At 43.3% G+C, this 26,099-nt stretch overlaps 2 protein-coding genes across 3 annotated transcripts in view; one reads left to right on the top strand and one right to left on the bottom strand.

The window, feature by feature from the left end:
- The first annotated feature begins 716 nt into the window (after positions 1 to 716).
- On the top strand, positions 717 to 4,253 carry selenop (selenoprotein P). The gene is made up of 5 exons (XM_084359233.1): positions 717 to 832; positions 1,406 to 1,639; positions 1,969 to 2,181; positions 2,288 to 2,405; positions 2,509 to 4,253. Exons 2-5 carry the CDS (start codon positions 1,437 to 1,439, stop codon positions 2,833 to 2,835), a joined length of 861 nt encoding a protein of 286 aa, XP_084215359.1. The 5' UTR covers positions 717 to 832; positions 1,406 to 1,436; the 3' UTR covers positions 2,836 to 4,253.
- A 4,721-nt stretch (positions 4,254 to 8,974) lies between these two features.
- Positions 8,975 to 26,099, bottom strand: part of ghra (growth hormone receptor a) — a 31,726-nt gene continuing 14,601 nt past the window's right edge. For both annotated transcript variants that reach the window (XM_084359831.1, XM_084359832.1), the window contains 8 exons: positions 19,832 to 19,961; positions 19,550 to 19,719; positions 17,714 to 17,892; positions 16,889 to 17,042; positions 16,640 to 16,730; positions 16,377 to 16,446; positions 14,519 to 14,754; positions 8,975 to 14,428 (listed from right to left, as the gene is read on the bottom strand). In XM_084359831.1, the coding sequence (XP_084215957.1) occupies positions 13,669 to 14,428; positions 14,519 to 14,754; positions 16,377 to 16,446; positions 16,640 to 16,730; positions 16,889 to 17,042; positions 17,714 to 17,892; positions 19,550 to 19,719; positions 19,832 to 19,961 (1,790 nt within the window). In that variant the 3' untranslated portion in view covers positions 8,975 to 13,668. The remainder of the gene's footprint in view (positions 14,429 to 14,518; positions 14,755 to 16,376; positions 16,447 to 16,639; positions 16,731 to 16,888; positions 17,043 to 17,713; positions 17,893 to 19,549; positions 19,720 to 19,831; positions 19,962 to 26,099) is intronic.

Genomic DNA, 26,099 nt, shown 5'->3' with positions numbered 1-26,099 from the left:
AGTGCAGAGAGCTGTACATTAGCTTGAGCAGCCGATGGATTTTTTCTTTCTTTCTACTGTCTTGTTCTTTATCCCTCCTCAATCAGTGTATAGTTAATCTTTTCAGCTTCCCCTGTTGCTTCAGTGAGTTAAATCCCGCTTTTGTAATTAGTTACTTATTTTTCTGGCCTGCCCTGAACTGTAAGAACATAATTTGCTTGCTTTTACTGTCTGTGAGTGTACAACTGTTGGATACTTTCTATCAAGGAATGCTTAGATTATTCCATTTGTGCATATTGAAGGAGTCCTGTCCAGCTGTGTTTGTGTGGGACATGTAGAAACATGCTGGACACAGACCAGAGTCCCGCCCTATGTCCTTTTCACTTCCCCTCTCTACGCTCAAAGTAAAAAAACATGCATTGCACAATGTTCTTCCATGGTCATAATACACCTCTATTATATACTTTAACATAGTAAAAGTGTGCACCATCAAATGCAAATGCATGCACCATCTCCAGAGCTGACATATCTTAACCAGCCGTTAAAGGAGGTCACTTTTACTCCTCACACTGCTCCCCTGAAGGAATTTGTCAGACTGCCAGTTGCTACAAAACATTTTCCATGAAAAGGGTTTTTGTATCTTGTCACTGAGGAGGATGCATGCACTGTTTAACTTGAGGAAAGTGTAGACATCAGCATACAGCCGTGAATGAACTTTGTCCTCCATCCAGATAGAAAAACAACAGGCAGAGTATAAAAGGGGGGAGCAGGAGAGGAAGAGACTTGTTTTTTTGTTCGAGGAGTTGCAGCCACACAGAGCTGAGCAGAGAGAAGGAAACTTTTTATCCATTCGGTAAGTGAGAGAATACTTTACATCTGAGAGTGAATACTCAGAGAGCATTTGTTTATTGGTGTTTCTCTTTGCAACTATGCTAAATGAATAGATAAATGCTTAAAGACAGGATATTAGGGGATTTTACAGTATACTTTTTTTTACTTAACTTTGGTAAATGCAATGTTTTCATGGTGTTGAAAATGGTTTTCTACATTATTTAACTTGTCACACATGTGGTGATGCACTGCAGAAGTTCTAGACATTGAAGCGTGCCTCCTGTTCACCTATATGCTGTTTCTTTGTAGTTACTATGTACCTATTAGCATAGATTTGCACAAAAACAACAAGAGCACAGATTTGGGAACTACAAATAGTGGTCACTCCTTTCGTGCACTTGAGTGAAAAGAGTTAACAGTTTGGGAGGACACCTCTTCTGGGAATGTAAAAATGACAACCCTTCTTGAGAAATGTTTGTGCAATCCTATTTGATTTTGTAATGAGTTTTGCCAATCTCCTCCCTCTGCCCTCTCTGCGGCCCTTTCCCAACTTCTCCCTTCTCCCCACCGCTATCACTTCCCTCTCTGTGCTCAGCAGATTGGTGCAGTGAGGAGGCGGCGCAGGGATGTGGGCGTGCCTCAGCCTGCTCCTCACTCTCTGCCTGCTCCACGGGGGCGGTGCAGAGAGTGACGGAGGCGGGCCTCGCTGTCAGCTGCCACCAGCCTGGAAGATAGGGGAGGTGGATCCGATGAGGGAGGCTATGGGTCGGGTGACGGTGGTGGCCCTTTTCCAGGCCAGCTGATTGTTCTGCTTGGTGCAGGCTGCCAGGTACATGGCCTTCATGTGTTAGCCAATATGACCTCTTGACCTTTGGTTATGCCAAACAGTCCTAAATCTGTGGTAGAGCATGGCATTCACACTGCTTAGTAAGTAAAATATCAGATATATATATCATGCCCATTCTGCAAGGCTTGCATAATTGGCTGCCAGCAAGCTAAGACCTGTCCTTTCTATGCAATTATTAGTTCACTTTTGAAAAAATACATCCTGTTCATACTTAAGCAGACAATCCAGGAAAGCTTTATCAACAATTCAGATTTCTGGCAACTGATTTTCAAACTCCTTTTATCTCCCTTTTTTCCCCCTCATCTGAGCAGAATGGATGGCCTGCGCCAGAAGCTGGAGAATCAGGGTCTGAGCAATGTGGTCTACATGGTCGTTAACCACCAGGGGGAGCAAGCACAGCGCCTGCATGCCATGCTGGGACAGCGACTGTCAGGGAACATCACACTCTACAAACAGGACGCCCAACAGCCTGATGTCTGGCAGACACTGAGAGGAGAGAAGGATGACTTTTTCGTTTATGACAGGTTTGTGACCTGTAGTGGACACACCTCATTCACATTTTGCGAGTTTTGTATTTTTTATTTATTTTTTTATTTCACTCACCTTTCTTTTCTGTCTTTTTGCCATCAGGTGTGGCCGTCTCACCCACCACATTTCACTTCCATACTCCATCATTGGACAAGGCCATGTGGAGGGTGCGATCAAAGATACATACTGCAAGCGCATGTGTGGCGAGTGCACGCATGAGGTACAGACCAAGCATAACTGCCCAAAAACAGAAAATTGTGTTATGTTAATGTGAAAGATAATCTCTTTTGTCTCTGTTTTCATTTCTCTTGATTTTTCCACAGAGTGCTGAGATCCCAGAGGAGTGCAAAGTGAAAGAAGATGCACAGCCTGACGCAGACGCAGCCCCCCCTGCAGAAGAAGACACAGGACAGGGTCACCATCATGGACATCACCATGGTCATAATGGGCAACAACACCCTGATGGCCATGGCCATGGCCATGATCACAACCATGGCCATCACCATGGCCATCATGGTAGACATGGCGGTGACCATGGACAAAGTCAACAAGGTGTCAGACAAGATCAAGATCAAAGGCAAGATCATTTAGATGCAGGCCAGGTGCAGCAAGTAGTGCAGATGCACCAGATACCACAGGAGGCCAATTGAGCCCCTGTGAGGCCTTGAGTGTCGGAGAAGGCGAAGTGAAAGTCAAAGCACAGCTGACAGTGGACAGCAGTCTCTGACAATGAAGCTTCTCCTAAGGCCAGCTGATGCTGACACTGACGCAGGCTGTTTGGCGATGCAGGGAGCGATCAGCCCGTCGGTCTCTGACACTGTAATGAGGCGCTTCCCGCCTCCTGACAGTGACACGGACTGATAGGCGATGCAGCCAATAATGTTAGGGAGACCTGACAGTGACGCTCGCCTCCTGCTGAGTGACAGCAGCCTCAGCCAACCCAATGAGCCTGACCCCAAGGTGTGAACTGAAGATGAGAGCAGCTGTAAGCTGACTCTGATATCAGCCTCACACCAGAAACACCAGGGGCCAAGCGCTCTTTTTACCAACAAGTATTACCCTGAGAGAGGGCAGGGCAGTCCCTGACAGCATGGGGTAGGTAAACAGGTGATGAAGACAAAATATGGTAGATGAATCAACCAAAGCAAGGCATTGGCAGCTTGTTAACTCGTTACATTTGGCAACAGATACAAAAAAAATCTGGTTAAAGATGTCACATTTTACCTACCTCAGTATGTCTGTCAGTGGGTTGCTCTCATCCTTTCTCAGGAGTGTGTGTGGTTGCCATGTTCATGAATTGCCTCCTCCACTTTGCTCTCTCCTTCCTTTATGAAACCAGGCGCAGAAACTATGCTCTAGTGGCGTCTGTTTGAAGTCAGGCAGGAGAGAGAGGAGAGGGAACTTTAGGAACATGACAAACACTGGAAACCTTTTTAAAGTTCGTAATTGGAGGATATTTGAGGAAACAGAAAATGAGACAGAATCTGCAAATACTGCAAAAACAAATGATTAAAGAAGAATAGCTGAAGATATTATTACAGGTCATCAAATTCTGTGAATTACCCGCAATCTTTTATGGGGGAAACCTAAAAGCACTGGCCCGTTAATGGAGCAAAAAGTCCTAAAAAACATTGAAAAGCAAACCTAAAAAAGTTTATATCAATGATGTGTTTGTCTGTAGGGCATGCAACTGATCACGAGCACATATAACAGCATGACTTCTATTTTTTACTTTGCACTGCTTGAAGTCCACAAGCTTAAACATATATCAGGTGTATCTTCTACCACAAACATGCACATTATTTTCTAGATTTGCTGTAGGTTGCAAATTGCACACATTTATACAAGCTTGCTTACAAAAAAAAACAAAACAAAACATGACTCAGGAAAGTTGAGAGGGAAAAAGAGAGCGAAACAATGATGGAATACGCTCTGTACTTAATGAAGGCTTCTAGGCGGAAGACGCAAGTCACCCTGAAAACCTGATGCTCGCACAGTGGACTGTATTGTGTTCAAGATGTCAAACATGGAAACTGAGAGTTGAATAAAGATGGTTGAGTTAGTTTCATAGCTTGTGTGTGTGTGTTCTTGTCCAAGTTAAAACAAAAAAGTTGACCATGAATGTATATATTTAAGCACGCTGAGCAGTGCTGCGTAAGAGGAATTGTGGGGTCTGCCGTGGACTGTGCATCTGAGGGGAGTGTCTCTTGGTGGTATTTGGCAACTAGCCTGCACGTGCCTGAGAGGTTGGACACATGTGACTCCAACAAAGCAGAGGAATCATTTTACGAACAATTTGTACATTTAAGATCTTCGTAAGAGTGTGTAGCATACTATTAAAGTACAATAACACATACGCCCTTATACTGTTAAGTAGATTAAACTGTTTTCACTTATTTTGGAGTTATTTCGTTTACAAGGGGTGCTGTTAACCCAATATCTGTCAGCAGATGGCGATGAAGGTCCAGACAATAAAACACAACCACACAGCAAACTGGTGGGTTTACTGATGGAGCCTGTCCTCCTTACTGACCTCATGCAGGCTTACCACATTCTTTGACAACTCCACCCAAATGAGCTTTTAACAGAGAGGCTCTTCACTTCAGATCATTAACCAAAGTGGCCTTTTTACTCTGACGAATTACTCATGCTTATTAGCCAACTTTCTCCATTGTGGTCTGTCATTCATGTGCAAACACATGCAATTTCAATTCCAGTGGTTCAAGCTATCCTGATTTTTTGCATGCACGTGAGCTACACATCAATCGCATGTCCAGTACCAGCTTGAAATATGTGCAGGAATAGTTTGTACGGGATGAAAGTGAGCTCTCGTCATTTCAGGAAATGCTTTCAATTTTAATGGAGCTCATTTAAAATTAAAATGCAAATACATACACACACACACACACCTATATATATATATATATATATATATACAGTACAGACCAAAAGTTTGGACACACCTTCTCATTCAATGAGTTTCCTTTCTTTTCGTGACTATTGACATTGTAGATTCACACTGAAGGCATCAAAACTATGAATTAACACATGTGGAAATATGTACTTAACAAAAAAAAAAAAGTGTAAAACAACTGAAAATACGCCTTATATTCTAGTTCCTTCAAAGTAGCCACCTTTTGCTCTGATTACTGCTTTGCACACACTCTGCATTCTCTTGATGAGCTTCAAGAGGTAGTCACCTGAAATGGTTTTCACTTCACAGGTGTGCCCTGTCAGGTTTAATAAGTGGGATTTCCTGCCTTATAAATGGGGTTGGGACCATCAGTTGTGTTGTGCAGAAGTCAGGTGGATACACAGCTGATAGTCCTACTGAATAGACTGTTAGAATTTGTATTATGGCAAGAAAAAAGCAGCTAAGTAAAGAAAAACGAGTGGCCATCATTACTTTAAGAAATGAAGGTCAGTCAGTCCGAAAAATTGGGAAAACTTTGAAAGTGTCCCCAAGTGCAGTCGCAAAAACCATCTAGCGCTACAAAGAAACTGGCTCACATGAGGACCGCCCCAGGAAAGGAAGACCAAGAGTCACCTCTGCTGCGGAGGATAAGTTCATCCGAGTCACCAGCCTCAGAAATCGCAGGTTAACAGCAGCTCAGATTAGAGACCAGGTCAATGCCACACAGAGTTCTAGTAGCAGACACATCTCTAGAACAACTGTTAAGAGGAGACTGTGTGAATCAGGCCTTCATGGTAGAATAGCTGCTAGGAAACCACTGCTAAGGACAGGCAACAAGCAGAAGAGACTTGTTTGGGCTAAAGAACACAAGGAATGGACATTAGACCAGTGGAAATCTGTGCTTTGGTCTGATGAGTCCAAATTTGAGATCTTTGGTTCCAACCACCGTGTCTTTATGTGACGCAGAAAAGGTGAACGGATGGACTCTACATGCCTGGTTCCCACCGTGAAGCATGGAGGAGGAGGTGTGATGGTGTGGGGGTGCTTTGCTGGTGACACTGTTGGGGATTTATTCAAAATTGAAGGCATACTGAACCAGCATGGCTACCACAGCATCTTGCAGCGGCATGCTATTCCATCCGGTTTGCGTTTAGTTGGACCATCATTTATTTTTCAACAGGACAATGACCCCAAACACACCTCCAGGCTGTGTAAGGGCTATTTGACCAAGAAGGAGAGTGATGGGGTGCTGCGCCAGATGACCTGGCCTCCACAGTCACCGGACCTGAACCCAATCGAGATGGTCTGGGGTGAGCTGGACCGCAGAGTGAAGGCAAAAGGGCCAACAAGTGCTAAGCATCTCTGGGAACTCCTTCAAGACTGTTGGAAGACCATTTCAGGTGACTACCTCTTGAAGCTCATCAAGAGAATGCCAAGAGTGTGCGAAGCAGTAATCAAAGCAAAAGGTGGCTACTTTGAAGAACCTAGAATATAAGACATATTTTCAGTTGTTTCACACTTTTTTGTTAAGTATATAATTCCACATGTGTTAATTCATAGTTTTGATGCCTTCAGTGTGAATCTACAATTTTCATAGTCATGAAAATAAAGAAAACTCTTTGAATGAGAAGGTGTGTCCAAACTTTTGGTCTGTACTATATATATATATATATATACTGTATATAGCAAAAGATCCACAGAGGATGCCATATCCACTGCTCTCCACTCAGTGTTCACACACCTGGAAAATAGGATTAGCTACATCAGAATGCTGTTGATTTCAATACAATCTCACCCATGAAGCTGATCGGACAATTTACCACTCTGAGGCTTGAGTTCCACAAAATTGGAAATTGGACCTCCTCACAGACAGACCCCAGACAGTTTGGATTGGCAGACACTGTCACTGTGTGCTCAGCCCCCTCCTGTTCACACTGTACAGCCATGAGCTCTGTTGTGAAGTATGTGGACGACACCACCATCATTGGCCACATTAGAAACAACGATGAGAGCTCGTATAGGAAGGAAATCAACAATCTCGCAGAGTGGTGCACAGAGATGGTTTGTGGAATAATAAATTAACCTTGAACCTTGAGCCTTAGCTGGTCTGTGACATACATGCATACACATACTCTGGATTTATGAAACACTTGTTCGCATCTTTTACCGTTCTGTTGATACTAATGATGGACTGTAGAAGATAGAAAACACAATAAGGAAATAGCTTTTGTTCTATATATAATCTGTCCGTTTGTTATTGTTTGTTTGTCTGTACTTGTATTAACGAGTGTGCTATGGAGACTGAGCATCTCAAGCTCATTTCTCTATGCCAACACTTGTGCAAGTGCAACACCCTCTGCTCGGCCTAATGTATCTGAATTGCCTGTTGGACTGTGTGTCTGAAAAGGTCAACAAGCAACCGGAGGTAATAAATGAGGCCGAGGTGGACTGCTTGTGTGGGCGTAATTGGGCTGAAGATCCAATACAGGGGAACAGTGACTTATGGGTAATTACCTGCAATGTCCTGAGACGAAGAGCTGTGAGTGTCTGTCTCTCTGATTCAATCAGCCCCACACAGAGCAGTGCAATACACAGCCTCTGTCTTAATTGTCCGATATGCTTTCCCCACGATGCACAACTGTTTCTGCGGCCGTTTCCTCTCCACTTAGTCCAGCAGCGCCAGAGAGGGAGAGAGAGACAACCACACACTTTGTGAACTCATTCACACACACAAAGTGCCTCTGTGTTGCTCACAAACAAGTGCGCTCACTCTCCACCCTAGAGCCACCGCACAATTCCTATTTTGCCTTCTCTCGTACACAAATCCATTTGCATTTGAACTCTCCCACCGTGGGCTGTACATTTTGTTCATTAGCATCCTTTTCTGTAACTGAGCGCTGATCTGGGCTGACCTTTAATGTGCAGCGTGCTGCCTCTGCGTACGTTTATAGACACTGTTGGCAGTGAGTTAAGGAGATCATGTGAACAAAGTTTGCCGAGTTGCATTTAAAACTGAATTGAATTTGCAATCAGTAACAAGATCTTATTAAGCCAGTCGAATCGAATCTGTTTAATTTACCTCTGCATTGACAACACCAACACTAGATTATTTGTTTAATTTAAATACCCGGGCCAAACATGAGGGTAGTATATCAACACAGTAACAGACAACTGCTGATCTCTGCTAGCTATCCTTGGCCGTAGCCAGCTACCGTTAGCTAATTGGCTCATGGCTCAGTGGGATAGAGGGGATACAGTACAGAGGCGATTTACAGCAGCGGGAGAGAAGCGACAGTCGGGTGTGAGCAGTGGTTGAAAAAGGTGCATAAAGCTGGAACACTTTCACATCTTTGAGGACTTTCGACCAAACCAGAGGTGATTATGGAAAAATAAAAACAAGACTTGGTTGAGTTGGATTTAGTTCGTGAAGAGTTTGAATGAAGTGTGTTTTACGATGAGTTAATCCACGGTGCCCACATGTTCGAAAAAACTCTGCAAAGTGCCCTCTTGGATTTGGTAGCCAAAGCATGATAAAGTGCCCTCTACGGTGCCTTTCAAAATAACAAAATGTGATAAAGTGCTCTTTAGGGGGTCCTTCCAATGGAGAAAATGTGGCAAAGTGCCCTTTAGCGTACCCTCTTTACACACTGGTGCACCACGAGGCACAGTTGGTGCCCTTTTAATTTTTTCCGCCCCGGCCGACATCCTGAGTCGACCATTGACGTCAGCACTGCTGTCTCTTCACACTCTGTTGATAATGTTAGTTCATTTTAACATTTTTTTTTTTTTTTGTTTTCAGCTAAAATTCTGGCCATATTACAAATCGCTCCTTTAAACCTGTAAGCAACTGATGACAAAAAACATGGACAAGAGGATTGAGATGCTGTATATACATTTATTGTGTAACTTGTTGCAAGCTTATACAACACCAGAAAGGCTCAGCTGGTAAGAGAGCAATATCAAATCATCAAAGATCAACACAGTTCTTGGCCTTGAGTAAAACAGCAGCCAACAGGGACGAGGACAGTGGCTCCAAGGTCAAGAGGGTCTGAAAATATGACTGAGGCACGAAAAAATGAAGCCAAGTCATATCATTTTATGACAAACTGATAAACTATGGTGTTGCGTTTTTCCACAATTGCAACCACAATGCAGCTGTTTCCAGTTCTGACATGTATCAATATATAGACATTTTTGTTTTTATAAACGTGAATCACACATGTCAGAGAATAACAGTGCACACATTGCTCAAGCTGCCCCATCCACCGTTGTCAGCTCAGGTGGTGGGGTGATCTGACGACTCTTAAACTAGACAAAAAATAACCCGTGACAGAGCGGAGCCACTGAACTTAATCTTTAAAAAAACAGGGATGTGTACAGGCTGTACTCAAGTCAAGAATTAAAGTATTTTCCCAACAAGCTGAAAAAAATGTGAGGCTGAATGCTCTTTGTTTGATACAGAGTTGCAACCAGCACAAATTCCAGCACTCAAGATTACTTCCAGGCTTAACAGAGCGACAAAAGCCACCCTTGAACCGATGCAAAACCAAGAAGCTGGATGCCAAAATAAATCATTATAAAACACTGTAGCCCATTCACTTTTTCAACAATAAAATCACATAGTGGGAGAAATGTAAGAGTGTAGAGTTACAGTATAACTATTTCACTCTGCCTATATTCTGATATGACTTCATAAAAGACTATATCTATCTGCTCTATTCATCCATAAATCTTATAGCAAACATTAAATACTCCATTACAGTACATCATTCTATCAATCTGGTAGTGTAAAATATGTCCTGTAATAAACATAAACTCTGTAGAAACAAAACTGCAGCTTATTGATGTCGAATGATCCTCATTGTCTGATTATTGTGCTGAATAAAAAACATAATGCTGTTTTTTTTTTTTTTTTAGAATAACAGGTCATTCATAGACTTGATCAAGTCCAAAAATACAAAAAAAAAAAAATCTGAATACTATTTCAAACATCAGATATACGTGTGTACAAAGTGCTTGCTCTAAAGTGTCTGTAACATTTATAAGCTTGAAATAACAGTCGCAAACCTTTACACCACATTAAGAATGAGCTCATTGTGAACTGGCAAAAAAAAAAGAAGAAGAAATGAAATCGCAGACACAATGTAGTAAACACCTGTACAGTAAGCTTGAACACAAAAAAAGCACCTCCCAATTTATCTTCCAAGCTGTAACCTTAAAAAAAAACACCTTCAGTGATTTACCTCTTTTTTTTTTTTTTTTAGCTTTTACAACTTTTCCTCAATATGTTAATTGCATTGCATATTCCAGTTTGCACACATTCACAATCACCACGGTACAACTGAAACACAACCTGAACAGTGCTTTTCCATAATCTGCACTTCCTTCATATACACAGAGAGCCGTCTGGGGGATCTTTGGATGGGTGTAAACACTGTGAATGCTGGATGAGCACTGCGAGGCGACTGCATTGCTGAACGACTTTGGGGGCAAAATTGTTTTATCGTCGCTACTGATGAGTAAACAAAAATCACACCGTTCCGTATCTCCCAGGCAACGGGACATTTTCAGATATCGGTATCATCCAATTTGCAGGTTTTTATCACAAACATCTACACTTGTACACAATCATGATCGTTGCACTCTCTTGAATGACCCCTTCCCACCGCGGTAAGGCCAAATGCAGGAAAAATACATGTACCGAGCAGCAATACATCGTGATTAGTAACATTAATGACATAAAAATATATACTTGTAATCTTACAGCACTAGTAAATATATTAAGACATTTCCGTAACAGCATTGACTTGCTGGTATCATCAGTACTAGGCAACAACAACAGAACACTGAGCTTAAAAAAAAAAAAAGAGAGACAAGGAGAGAAATGGCACATATCTGTCATATTCACATTTATTTTTTTTAAACATCTCTTTTTATGGCTCTTGCTTTGTCTCGCTTCATCAAGGGATTGTCTTATACAAAAGACCTACTCTGTCTCACTTCTCCATTCACCTCCATTCTGTAGTCATCCGCCTGCTTGCTTATCTCAAGGATGATTTTCCAAACAAGGTGATTCAAAGCTTCCGTAGCATGGTGCGAAACACGTTTTGTTTACGGTGCGACATGGCTATTCAGAGGCTGCCTTGATGTAAGGCTGTGATAATGCTCTCGACACATTCATAAACTTATTCAAGAGAAAATTCATTGTGTCGTAGCACAAAACCACACACGTAAGCACAACCTCTGTTGACCTACGCTTGGGTAGCTTATTGTATGCAGCATGCTATGCTTCTGCGTGTACGTCACAGGCATATTGTCAAAGCCTTTATGATAGAATTCACCAGATGAACACACTGGAGGAGCGTCTCTTCAAAAGGTCTCCGCTCACCCACACAGGCCGCTATGATGCAGATTTCAAATTATTATGTTACACTGCCAATAAACCAAGGGTGAGCTCATGCTACAAGCTAATGTGATTAAATAATTGATTAGCTACATACCTTGCCTACACAATACCTAAATATAGTTATCGTAATAAAAGTATGCGGGCAGAGTAACAAGGAATCAACGCCTCATTACACACATAGAGTATGAGCAGACTCAGGTATTCTGGGGGAATATACTTGCATGTATCTATGCATTTGATGCTCTGTCAAACCAGATCTTCTGGATCTTTAAGTACTTGCCCCGGTTAACATTTTTGGCTCGGAAACAGCAGTCAGTTTAACAAGCAAGACTGGAAATGTGTTGTAATTACGGTTTAGTGGCCTCTTAAAATTTTCACCCTTGCAACTGATTTTTATGCTCATAACTTTAGGACGATGTCAAAAAGGCCAAACTGAATATCAATTAAGGCGAAACACGTGCACTCTTTGCACGCAGAGAGGCTTTACACCAATTCACTGATGCATAGCAGTACAGAGCAATGCAAAAAATTACTCTTTATGACGCACTCTATGGCACAGACATGGCAAGCTGAAAACGCAGGCACAGATTGCCAACGCGGTGTGTTTGGCTGATAATAAGTATAAAATGTAAGCTAATTACAGCTATTACATACTTTCACAGTCTCTCAACTTGTTCCAGTTGCTGTCTTTAACAACATGAGAAGAATGAACCCCCTCCTCCTCCTCCCTCCAATAAAAAGCTTACTCATACAGGTTTGGTGAGTGAGTGCTGGTTTGTGAAGGTGAGACCTGTGTGGACTCTCTTCCCTTCGGCTAAATAACTACATCAACGTGAGGCACTTGGTGGTGCTCGGTGTACTACACTGCACTGTTTGTACTGAGAGGCTCCCAGCTGTGAATGAATCCGAACAAATATTTCCTTGTACTTGTACGACATGTATAATAAGTCTGTCATATTCGATGTATTCTCGGATTAGTTTATGATGAAATGTTATATTTTCCCTTTTACTCCCCGTCTCTTCTTTTTACTTCAGATAGTGATTTCCTTCATTTCCGAGAATGCCTTTCAATGTCCCCCTCAAGGTGGGAACGAGCTATAAAAGTATTACTCTATGTTGGGAGGCTGATGCTATTTTTGCCTCTCTGATTTCTGATCAATCGCAACCCCCATCTGTCGCATTCCCTGCGTTTATACGACTTGCAACCAGAAACACGGCCACAGGACACTTGCGCTTCCCATCCCGAGCGTGATGGCCACAAGATGGCTGCCATGCGAATATAGTCTACGACTCAAGTCTCTGTGTGTGCATGTCAGACGAAAGTACACGTTCTATTAAACTCTGTTGTGGCGCTGGATAAAAAAATATCTTGACATCATTTAAATCGGCCATTGGCCACGCATTAAGGAAAATTTGACGAGCACACCGTTAAACAAAATGAAGCCAGGAATGCAAGGTAAAACTGCATAGTTCTCAACTGTATCTTAGGGTGGATTTTTTCCTTTAGCTAATGCCTTTCTGTACAAAAATATATCTCTAGTTAAGTACTAATAAGATGACACGATGAGATAAGAAATGTAAGAATATAAAATAAGTCACAATCGAGCGGCAAAGCACCTCTGCCAGCAAGAGGTATGAACAACGACATCAGCTATTTCTTCTCGATGCGGTGTGAAATACATGACTACTATGTGCTTGTCTTATCCTAATCAATCATACGCTGACATCTCTGTAAGATTAAGACTCCAAAAATGCTCTAAACACAATTAGCCACACGTGTAATGCGATCCAAGGCAGCTTAGCAGTGAGCTAATGCTTTTTTTGACTCATTGCAATCACAGTCTCGGCCTGTTATGTGTGTGTGTGTGTGTGTGTGTGTGTGTGTGTGTGTGTATGAGCCAACTGTGCATTTGGTTTTTTTGATGTTTACGTTTGACTGCCTCTGCATCAAATTAATTGATGGGGCAGATGTAAGCTTGTAGCTTTTCACGTCTCCCTTTCACCACCTTCTGAAAACAACCACCTGTACACTCTCATCCACACTGTGTGCTGCGAGTTATTTGGTTTCCAGCGGGAATCAGGTAGAAACAAGGCTTTTGTGACCGCAGGGCGACTTCCTGGTCAATCAACCTTAAACCTAAAGGCCTAAGTGGCATTGTCATTTCACGGTGAGAGGTTCCCCAGCAGGTCCGGGGTGACGTACCCTACAGGCATAGCAGGTAGGGCCTTGGCGGGGTGATGTGGCAGGCAGGGAGGGGGAGACTGGCGGGGAGGCGGGTTGAGGAGCAGACTGTGCTGACTGTCCACCTCCTGTACCACTGTGTAGTCTGCGACAGGGGCAAAGAACTGGGACTGGGGAGAGTCAGGAAGTATGTAAGGTGATTGATTATTCTCAGCTGTGGCTGCAGGTTTGGTCTCCACTGGCTGAGGGTGTATGGTTTGGTACCCACTGCCGGGCATGGGGGTACTAGGGGGAGTGCTGATCTGCCGGGCGTTGCTCTCTGTGGTGTAGCCGCTTCCTTCGGGATCCACGACCAGCAGCTGAAACTGCAGCTCCTTCTGCTTCTTTTCCTCACTGTCCTCGCTGACTTTTCCCTTCTTTTGTGCTTCCTCCTCTGTGGCTGAGTTGCTCTCTTGGATTCTGAGTTGCTGGCCGGGAGACAGCACCACACCTCCAGAGGGCATGACATTGCTGACCTGGGCATAGAAGTCTGTGTTGACCCAAGTCTGGGGCCCCCCAGTTTGGGTTTGGACGAGGGGCCTCTCGCTTCTCTCCACGACTGGAGCTCTTTCTACAACATCGAAGGAGTCTTCTCCATCCTCTGGTTGGCCTGGCAGCAGGGTCGCCATCAGCATTAAGGTGTCCTGGTCGTGCAGATCTGGGTCGTAACAGCTGGCACGACCTGAGTCATCGTCAGGGAAGCTGGAGGAGAGACAGGAAAAGAACGGGGATTCATATTTTGAGAACCATTTGGCAGCATGAAAACACGCTTTATGAGATCTTATGCAGTACCTGACAGCGTTGGTGCACCCTATGTTCATGTGGTGGCTGACAGGTTGGGGCAGATCCAGCAGCCTCTGGGTGTCTGAGCCCTGGTTTTCCTCCTTCTCTGCAGCATCTGCATCCTCAGCATCCACCTCGATGAACTCCACCCATGGCTCGTCTTGGTAGAAATCCGGTGCGTAGGTGGATAGGCCACCCATACCTCCACCGCTCAAGATAAAATTCAGCTCATCCAGCTTCCCCTTCTGCAAGAGCACAAATGTGTATGTTGTGAGTCATGTAATAATAAAACCATGTCTTGTTCTCGACAAAACATTGTGACTAATGTGCATATTTCAGCTGCAAACCCAACTCTCTTTGTGTTTCCCTTTGTCTGGCCATGAAACAGCAGCATCATTTTTCTATTTGCTCCTATCAGGACTTTTTTCCCCTGAGGTTCAGGGGTAAGGTTGTTTTCTAAAGAGCAAACAGGCTGCCTGTTAAATGCATCCCACATCATCTGGCAATAATACACCCACAACACAACCGAGACCCTCTTCACATCTTATTATCCCTCGGCGGTCCTCGTGTCCTTGTTTACCGACACAAAACAAGAGTGTTTGCTTTCAAATTATTTCGGGACATGTTTTGCTTTTATTTGATATTTGACACAAATGGTAAACAGGCTGCGAGTGTGAGAGAGACAGTGGGTGATGTGACGATCACGTGGCCCGCAATGCCTCCGCCAGCTGAGACAAATGGATGCCCAGCAGTGTCTGTTCTTAATTAAAATTACAATGGAAATGTAATTAAAAAAAAAACTGCGGTTACGAAAGACTTCATAAAATGAATAAACAAAGCACAATTCCACATGTTCGCTTCAATAAATTATTGATGTTTGCAATATAACTCACTGTGTCTTTAAAGTAGGGTATAATACGCACAGCTTTTAAGTATTAGAGTCTGACTGGATGAAAAAACTAAGATGAGATTTAAAAATAAGCTGATATTTGTTTTGTTCAATAAATAGAATCCAATGAAAGTGATAGTGTAAGATTTGTACTCACAGGGACATTTTATAGTTGAAAAATAGACTTGTCATTGTTCTGTGGTGAATAAACTATGTAGTGGTGACACTGTTGACATCTTTGGTAATGTTATTTCACTAACACTTTATAATAACCATCACTAATAAATGGCACATTTCTCGGAGGAGGCAAAGAAGGTGTTAGAAACCAAAGTATTCACTCGACTGAGGGCGCTCCGGTGTTGTTATCTCGCTGATGTGTGTTTCCCCGAACCACCGGGACTCGAGACGGATCAAGACCGACATTCTCTCCAAAAAGAAAAACCTGCCTACTTATTAATACAATTAAACAGTGTTTAACTGTCTTTTTTCATAGCACTGGGATTGGGGTTTCCAGGTCAAATCGGGATTCATTTGGTTGTTTTTCGCTTTGGACAGTAGCCAGGCCGTTAGTGGTAGCCATGTAGCCAACAGTATTACCACAGGGAAATGCTCAGAGGGGGGAAAGTTGAAAAGTTGTCGGTTCCGCTTTAAGCAGCTGTAAAGGTTAATAAACATCAGCTGCGAATTTAATATGGCCATCCAAGTAATGTTTACAGATGAAATGCAGTTATATTAACCATTTAGGTGGTTTCATTCTTCACAACAAGCTGCAATCCGCTCACACATGGACTATAAAAAAAGTGATTAACACATGTAAAGTACTACAAATTGTTACAAGGAGCCCCTTTAACTATAAAATGTCTTTATACATGACAAAGACACACCTGTGAAAAGCTAAGACCGAGTATGCAAACGTGTAGATTCACCTAAGAATAATCACAGTCTGACAGCAGAATGACAACACAGACATAAATGTACCTTTAACAGATCTGGATCGATGCCTTTAATTTTGGGTGCAGGAACCGGTGGCAACAGAATTATCATTAATCTGCAACGACAAGGCAGGCATGATGAGGATAATCTGTTCACAGTTGTCAGTATTAGCACTGCGCAACCCGCTGTGAGTTTTGCAGAGAACATGTCCCGCTTGTTACCGCCATTGTTAATGCAGTGGAGGTTCAGTATATTTTTGGACAGTATCGGTGTGCGTGCACGGAAAGAATGAGAGAGTCCGTTCCTACCTGTGCTGCTGAGAGATGACAATCAGCATGATGAGTATGAGGATGCCCAGAACCCCGAAGACGAGAGCCAGCGTGAACGGGAAATTAGAGTCTGAAAGACAACATAAAACAGAACCCCATCCTCATCATCCACAACTACGATGTTCAAGGTGGTGAACCCAGTCTGCCTGCCATTAACAAAGCAACAGGCCAGCCATATTTATTTACTGCATCGAACCAAAAGATTGTTTGCTCCACCCGTGACCTTACCCTTGCTGGGGATCTCAGTCACTTGAATGTAGATGGAGTCACTGAACTCTCCAAACTTTGTGAAGGCCTGCATCCTGCAGCGGATGTGCACTTCGTACTCTTTTCCTATTTGCAGACCGTAGATTGTCTGCTGGGTGTGCGGCTGCATCTCCAACTGAAGTACAGAAGGACATAAAGGAAAGAGAGGGAGAGAGAACAATCACCCGGGGAAGGAATTAAAAAATGTGTTCATTAATCACAGAATGATCGAGAAACAGCTACAACTGAAGCTACCGGGAGCTGAACAGTTAAGAGTCCATGTTTATTTTTGGTACCTGTAATAGTGACCTTTCCAAAGGTACAATTGTGGAAGCATTTCAGATACATTAGACAGAGGACATACTGTTATAATGAAGCGCTCTAAAACGGTTTCCAAGGCTGCATTTGTCAGACAGCGAGGCCAGGCTGTAATGAATATGAGCCTGTTCAAGGTCCCATGGCCTCTGACCTACAGATCCCTCCCTTCACTTCCTTCAGAGAGGCTGTGTTTTCCCACAGGGCCTGCTCAGACTTCTACCGCCTTGCCAACAAAGCTTCACTGCATTTAAGCCATGAGTGTCCAGGGGGGGAGGGGAGAGGAAACAAGACACTGTTCCTGTGCGACCTACCTACAGTTTACTTTAAAGAGGGTGCAGGGGTGTGAGCTTGTGCACGCGCACGGAGGCATTTTGTAAAGCTTTAAGGTGCGTGTTGACATGTGTCAGGACATGTCACCGTGTGTGTGTGTGCACACAACAAAGGAGGAAGAGAGACATTTTAAGAGCAAGTAAAAGACAGACGACTTACTGCTTCCCAGTTTGTGGTGTTTCTCTCTGTGTACTGGATCTCATACTCGATGCGCATCCACCCCGCCCCGACGTCTGCAGAGGGAGGGGGCTCCCAGTTGACCATGACATCATAACTTAGGCCAGAGGGGCTTATATTCAGAAGGGTCCAGTTAAGAGACACTGGTGGGTCAGGACGCACTGCCAGGAAAAAGGGCAAAAGTTCGGTTTGAACAGAAAGAAAAAAACTAGCGATTTCTATCTCTAAACATCGTAAATTAAGTGATGGCTTTGAATGCACTTTAAAATGTCTAGATTCACAAATAAATAATTATAATTACACAAAAGAATCTTCTGTGTATGTCTTATAAGTTGATGAACCGCAAAAAATGTACAGAGCTACTGTTCAGTTTCTTTCTGATAGCAATCATTTTGTAAAATCAAACTGGTACTCACTAGTTTTAAATAGAAAAAAAGACAAAAAAAATAGGGATGCATAATACAATTCTGCGAACTGTTAGGCCAATGTGATGACTTCAATTTGCTACCTGAACTGAAGTAGTTTTCTTATTTTGCCCAGAGTAAAAATAGGCAAATATGTCATTTCCACTACAGGAAAAAACTTGTGCATATACTGGTTCCAGCATTCGAGTTCTCAAAAATGAGTTGGAAAATATTGGAATATCAGATCTCGGCAGAAAAAGTAAAAAATGGATGTATTGTTCATTATAATCCACAGTTATTAAAGGGGCTCTATGTAATAATGTGTAGAAAGCCTGTGGATTGTCTAATGCTGCTGGACTGTGGATTTCTTTGTGATGCACTGGTCAGATTTCCTGCAGCAGTCTATGTTTTTTCGAGGGGCTCATCTCAGTGCCTCTCTCGGCTCTGCTAACAGAGAGCAACAGCAGCTATCGTTAGTTTAGAAATGGAGTCCGCTAACGTAAACTAACGACCGGCTTCAAGCACAAGTTCTACAGAGCCCCTTTAAGTGTCTGTTGAAATAACCAACATATTTATGACTACACTAGTCGTAGCTCTACCGTTTGTGGAGCTAAACATGTAAATGTTGCCTTGAGGATGACCAAACTAAAAGGGTGTTTCTCCAAATTTCACGGAAATTTGCTCAATTACATTAAAAAATGTGTGCACTTATTCACACTTGGCTGATTCCTCCATAAGCAATGATGGAGTGATTATAAATGGATATTTCTTGGGTAGAAGTGGAACTTTTTGGCCCAGTGTTGGTCACCAAAAACATTAAGACAGATATCTGGGGACTATGAATGTTCACACAAAAATTAAAAAAATCCAAACCCATAGCTTTTGCACTTTTGCTTTGGACACCAGTCCTCCATGAATGGACAGACCATCCATCAATAGCCTCTTTACTCTACACCTCGCTGTGGTAAAGAGGACATTATCCATGTAATTGAGATAAAAACATGCTGATAATCAATATGTACACGTGAGGAGCTCTGATCACTAAAGGTTTCTTCATGGAAGAAATATCAGCAAACATTTGAGATTGCCGTGTGATAATACGGCGCATCAGCATCTTCTACCGGCCCGCTTGATAAAGACTGACGGATCAAAATACTAAAACACTGTTTATCTGACACATGTTGACAAGCATGTGACATTTGCTGGTTTGGCTGATATGCAGCAGGAAGCATTTCTTGGAAATCAACTATCTCACATGGCGTTCTCTGTGTGAATACATTTACTCGGTAGTCTGTAAAGATTCTGAAAAACACATGCGCAAAACAAGTGTGAAACCACAAGTTTCCAATGGAAATGCAACACAGAATTCCCTTTGTTTATATGAGGATATGTGGCACAAACAGTTGTTACTGACCGATATTCTCAACGGTGAAACAGTAGTCCTCTTCCAGATAAGTGACATTGTTTTGGCCGCGGAGCTGCATGCAGTAGGGGATCCAAACGGACGTGTGATTGGCATCGAAGAAGCACTCCCTTTTTGAATGGCTATACTCTGGACACTCTTTCCATTCACTGTTGGGCGAGCTGAAGTGGAAGGAGAAGAAGAAGCAAAGACAGAAACAACAGTTGGTTGGCGTTTTTTATTGGGACTTGCACCACACGACTTCTCCTGGTAGAGCGGGGCTGTCACACTCACTCTTTCTTAAGGTAGAAGACTCTGAGCGCTCCAGGGGAGGTCAGGTTGTGGAAGCTGCCTGGACTCCACCAACATCGGAATGTCTCCTGTTCCCTCGATATGCACTCTGTGAAATGTGGTTCAACCGGAGCTGAAATACAATGAGAAGAACAAAGAAAGGTAAGGATCGTAGGGAGGAACTGATATCGAATTAGGTTGATTGATCAGCTTTATCGATGTCTACAAGCTACAGGCATTTCGATTTATCAATAACACTGATAACACCTAAGCCTCATTATCCCCACTGACTTCTGCTCATGGACACAAACAAAAAACATCTGTTTTTCACAGCTGATACGAGCAAGTACTCAGTCTGAACAAGATAAGAGTGAGGAAACATTCAAGGTGACTGTCAACATAATGTTTTCGCTGTGTGCTTTGGACATTGTGCGTATTGTTGTATTTTTTTTTATGCACAAAGAGCTGTTACATAAATTCATACGTTTCATTAGCAGCACGTATTCTCAGCGATGGAGGTTACGACCCACCTGTAGCTGCCACCTGCCACGAGAAAAACACACAGCCCGGATGAGAGCCATGTAATGTGCAGCAGCGGTGACACTTTGTGCTGGCGGCGGACGAGGATAATTTTCCGTCTGCAGCTTACGTTAAATCTAAAATTGACTCGTGCTACATGTGAAACCTGTGACTCACATGCGAGCAGAAAAAAACAAAAAACAACTTGCTGAAAGATGGAGTTACGTTGCATCAGATTTCAGTCCCCGTGCCTTTATAACCTTTAGATCTCACCACACAGATCCATCTCCTCTGCCCCACCCCGAGGCCCTGACTCAGCCCTTTCCAACTCTCCCTCGGCACCCTGTCACTCCTCATTGCCAATCCCCCGCCGCCTCCCTCCGCCTTGTCGGAGGGCCAGTTTCTCATCCAGCTAAGAGTCCCAGGGTTTGGTGCAACCATAAATAAGCAGCTGAAGGTATCATTGATTTCTGCTCTAACCGCCCTCCTCCAGCGCTGGCTGCAGCATAAATCACACACAGACCCAGAACATAAACATGCTTCACAACACAAGGCGAGGAATTAAAGCCAGACTGGAGCAACACTGTCTCCACATAGATTCACTGCTTAATCCTCCTTTAAAAAACGATGAAATACTACAGCCACATCTGCATGTGAGCAACATTTGCGCACACCCGGCCACCATGCATCCCTCGTTAACATAAACACACTTCTAACCACCGCAACAAAACAGCCTAACAAACAAGCCCCAAAACTCCAGGCTGCAAACAGTCATCATTTATTCACACAGACTGTGCACCATTACTTTGATTACTTTGCTCGCTTTCTATTTGATGCCAGTGTAACCTCATAAGTCATTGCATTCCTACACCATTGTGCCTCCAGCTCTCAACCCCTCCCTCCCTCCCCCTTTCCCACCTTTCCCTGCTTTCCCTCCCTTCATCTTCAGCACACTGTCGTGGTTCCCAGAGCTTTGCTATTTCAACCCGGCCTCCCTCCCTCCCTCTCTCCCTGCCCCCATCCAACGAATTCCAGCTGCCACCATGAAAGAGCTTTATGCAGACGCTGGATGCAAAGGAGAGCTTTGAAGTACAGCAGGAGAGACTGCACACAAAGTAAAATAACACCTTGCAACCTGACATTCCAGACAGCGCAATCCCTTTTTTTGCATTTTCATATCACTTTGTTCCTCGTGTGCAGCGTCAGTCGGTCGATTTTAATTCTCCCATCATTTGCTACGATTTCATTCGCTCCTTTAAACTGTTGCTCGTGTGCAATTATTTGCATAATGAGACGTGTCTGAATGTCATCTCACAGCTGTTGTCCTATTCGGGACGGAGGAGACGTGAAAGCACACAGGCGGTGTGTTCTGACAGTTAACCTCTCCATAAAGAACTAAAGGTCAGAAGGTGCAGCCATTTAAAGTTTAAATCGTTTTCATCGCTGAAGACGGTGACGGATGCTCGCGAATCTGAAGTGTGTCAGAGGTGAAAGGTTTGGCAGCTCACCTGGAGAGACTCAAATTCTCACCCATATCTTTCTTTTGTCTCTCTGTCGTTTTTCTCCTCTTACTTCTTCTCTGATATCCTGAGGCTTACTGCTACAACTTGCTTTAATAATGTCTTTTTGAGACATTATGGTGAGAAAACTGTTCAAGTTGTAACCGGTTCACATGCCAGAGGGCAACTTCTTGACAGATAGATGTTAATTACCTGTCATGCATAGGCTGGTAATTTTGTTGCAGGGCCTTACCCCCCATTTTCTACATGTACTTATATAAAAACAAGTTTAACTGAAGCTAGATCCTGCCTGTACCTGCCAGCTGCCATCAAATGATCAGCCGTTGAGAGCCTCTGGCTGGAAGAAGAAACCTAATTGTGTGTGTGTGTGTGTGTGTGTGTGTGTGTGTGTGTGTGTGTGTGTGTGTGTGTGTGTGTGTGTGTGTGTGTGTGTGCGCGCGCCCTTATCCTGGCTGTCCACATGTATCTGTTGGTCCTCATGCGCTGTGTGTGCAGCTGAGACTGATAAACAGCTCTTAGCTTCACATCCTGTCTTCATCAGTCCATACTGAGGAGCTAGGAAACCACTTATCTACCTCAATGTCAGCTTTAGCCATTAAGGTTTAAAATCCACTAAAAAGCCTAAATAAAGCACTCTTCTCCCAGGCGCGAGCGCCATCTGGCAAACAGCACTAAAAAGGCGGCGAGAAAAGGTGAGACCGGGCTTTATCAGTCACCGTATTGTGACATGCTCGACTGTCATGAGGGGCGCGAGGGAAATGACGGCTATGACGCTATGAATTACCACCTTTTCCGGCTCATTTGTGGATTTAAGTTAGTGTTGAGGTTAGTAACGCTTCAAAAGGCTGCTGTGAGGAGAGAGGAGATGTGAGGTAAGGAGGAAGAGGAGGAGAGAGAGAGACATAGATGGCAACAGAGGGAGTGAATGTGTGATTTCTTTGGCTGCAGAACAGAAATGTCGTTGAGATGAAAATTTATGTCGGCATGTAACAGACAAATATTGGAGGACATTTTTCCCTTAATGAAAAATGTTGTTTTTAAAGCAGACCACATAACAGCTCTAGACATGAGTCATGTTGATATGTTGCAGTTCATCTAAAACTTGTTCTGCTCGAGAAAAATTTCACAGCCTCTGGAAGAGACCCGTTATCTGTCCCAGCTATCACTGTCGATGGTGTCCCTCAGGGTCCAGCCGTGGGTCCTTTACTGTTCTCTTTATGCATGCTTCAACTAGAAACAGTCACTGACAGGCACAAAATCAGTTGGACCTGCTATGCTGATAAACTTAATTATGTGTTTCACTGATATTTCACAACCAAGCAGAGCTCAGCACATTGACAGGAATACCTGAGGACATTAAACGCTGGATGACACATAACTTTCTGGATTTCCAGGAAAATAACACTTCCATCTCGTCCATCTGGTGAATTTAGTTCTATGAGACAAACTCAGTTGTGAAATTTAGACCTTTTTAAATGTATAATTGCATCTAAAGCTCGGCATTTCCTACCCTCATTCAACATGTAGAAAGTTCTTGGTGAACTAATAACCCCACAGACTTGACTACTGAAACTCTGGTATTTCACATCTAAAATGAGAGCAGAAGGATCCAATCGGCAGAATAAATGTGGGCAGTGTACACGATGCCATGCAAACCACGGATTTATTGAAAACTTAACATTTCTTGTTTCTTTGGGTTCAATTATAAATTTCGTCTTGTGACAATGCTGTGCTCATGGTCTGGTTAGATTATAATTAAAAACACTTGGTTTTGTTGCCACAAACCAGGTTGGAGACATCCCAGCTTCTCATTAAACATAACACAACAAGAAATTTGTACTGAGGTCTCATTAAAACCATCTACTAGTGTCACGCTTCGAATATGTTGACATGCAGTCTTGAACTGCGGTCAATACCTTGTCAGCCTTCTCGTCTGTATCTCAAACCCCATCCTCTCCACCTCTGGTTATGAAAGTCAGGTCATAATATGACACATTTTGTAGAAATGTCGATACAGAACGTAGCCTATGACGCGTACAAATGTGAACAGTGGTTTGCAGAAACGTTAAGTGCCAACCTGCGTGTTTGTGGTTAGTTTCCTGAGTGTAAAGCACTTTTTCACAATTTTGTTTTATTTTTAAAGGCATTACATAAATGAACTTGATCATCCCTTACATCTGCGTGTACCGTTTGTTTGCAGGTTTTCACTGAGTTTTTACACACTAACAGAAAGACACATGAACATTAGGAACATGGGCTGGAAAGTGTCTCTTCGTCCTGGTATTAGCAGATAATTGATTTGATTGCCCTTAGCTTGAGAAGAACACACACAGGGCGGCTGAACAGTACAACCTGTTGTCCTCGCTCACTTCACCTACATAGCTTGTACTGTGCTTTCTACGGACACGGTAAACACAATAACAAGGCAATCAAGGCCAAATTGCGGCCGCGAGCCTCAATTTAATCCCAACAGGAAGGGTTAAATGAAGCATTTTTTTAAGGTAAAGCTGTCGTGTCGCTTCGTCTCTTGATGAGGCAGACAAAACGCTTTTAAACAGTTAAGTATACTTATTTGGAACTACTGTTCAGCTCCAGCTTCTGACTGCCATTGCACAACACGTGCCAGATGATCCACATCGCCATCAGTGTGTGTGTGTGTGAGTGTGTGTGTGGGTGTTTCTGTTAACCAGATGGAGAAACTGGCAGCTCGCTCTAATGCTGTGCTAAGAGTAAAAGTGCCTGTCAGTCTGCACATGCCAAGTCCTACATTATGTCCCTGCTCCACTGCCCGTACACACACGCACGCGTGCACGCTTCTGCAACACACACTGATAGAAGTGTTAATGTGAGCGCAGCGGACGGCATCGTTTGTCTTCCACAGGGAACGCTTCTTGGACGATGGGGGAAAATAAAGAATGATGAGATGAGATGTAATGACAAGAGGGCCAAAAGTTATTTCACAATTCCTCTTTTTACTTCTTCATTATTCATATAAAAGTGTTTCATTTTTTAAAAGGGGGGGAAAAAAACATTAAACCTTTAAACTGAGCTCAAGAGCTTAACAGTGGAGGTTAAATGTCGAGCCAGGAGGCAATGTGGCATTCGAGAGAGCCGGAGAAGGCGGCGAGAAAGTGGGCCAGAAGAGAGGGGGAGAAAGGTGAGATACTGCAACAAGATACAAACAGGGGAATGTAAACAGGTGATATAAATAACTGCCAACATGCACAAGCATTCTCACACTCGCGTGCGCGGATGCACACAAGTGCGCACACATTGAACTTGCACCTCCAAAACAAAAACCGACAAAGAATATCAAAGTGCCATTGTCCAGATTCCTTGAATACGTTCTGCCTTTCCTCCCAGTCACACAACAGGACCTATGGCTTTTCTCCCCGTGTAAAGTTTGGGACAATCGCTCGCTCCATCTGATCCTCATGACTCCTATCAGCGCTCACGGCTTTGAAGTCTAGTCAGACACAATCTGCTGTGCGTTAACCATGCAGTGACCCATCCAGCTCTTTCTGGTCCCAGCGATTTATTAGCCAGAACTAATGATGCTAATCTCCTCTAATAGCATTACAGCCCACAGGATTGGCTTAGTTATGTCATATTATGTCCAAGTGAGAGGGAATAAAGATGAGCACGGGCGTCTGACCTTATGCTTTCTATCCTCACCCTTCCATCAGTGTTGGCGCCGCTGTTGTAAAGACAGCCTGTTCATCTCTTAGTAGCAACTACCAACAAAACCGGACAAAACATCAGTTTATTCATTTATTAAGACTAAAATGGAGATATGAAAGTGGATAGCACCGGTGCCAGGCTGCCAGCTTCAATTTCCTGGGAGATTTTGTGCCCGTGGCAGACAAAATTATTAGCATAGTAAAAGTGACAGTTATAGGAAATTAATCCAAAAGGTCAATGGTGTCTTTGGCCATTACATTGTACAGTCAACAAAAAGCCTAAATAGACTTTTGTAATGTGATCATAACTGTTTCTCCTTTATACTTCTTTATCCGTATCTTCACTTCTGTGTTTCTGGGAAGGTAAGCAGGGTTTTCTGCAATGTTTACAGTGGAGAAAACCCTCCAACAGAGAGCGCCTCCGTTAACGTATAGAGAATTTACATAGTAAGGTGATTGTTTCAACAATCGTCTGAAAACTACCTTGATAACAAGATCACAGTCTGATTTTGCTCCACTGGTGATTGGTCGGTAGCCAATCAGAGACAGGTG

Source organism: Pagrus pagrus, assembly GCF_965226575.1.
Source record: "Pagrus pagrus genome assembly, chromosome: 8".
Taxonomy (NCBI): Eukaryota; Metazoa; Chordata; class Actinopteri; order Spariformes; family Sparidae; genus Pagrus; species Pagrus pagrus.
Note: the sequence above shows the minus strand (reverse complement) of the source record. Positions and strands in the feature narration are given on the sequence as shown.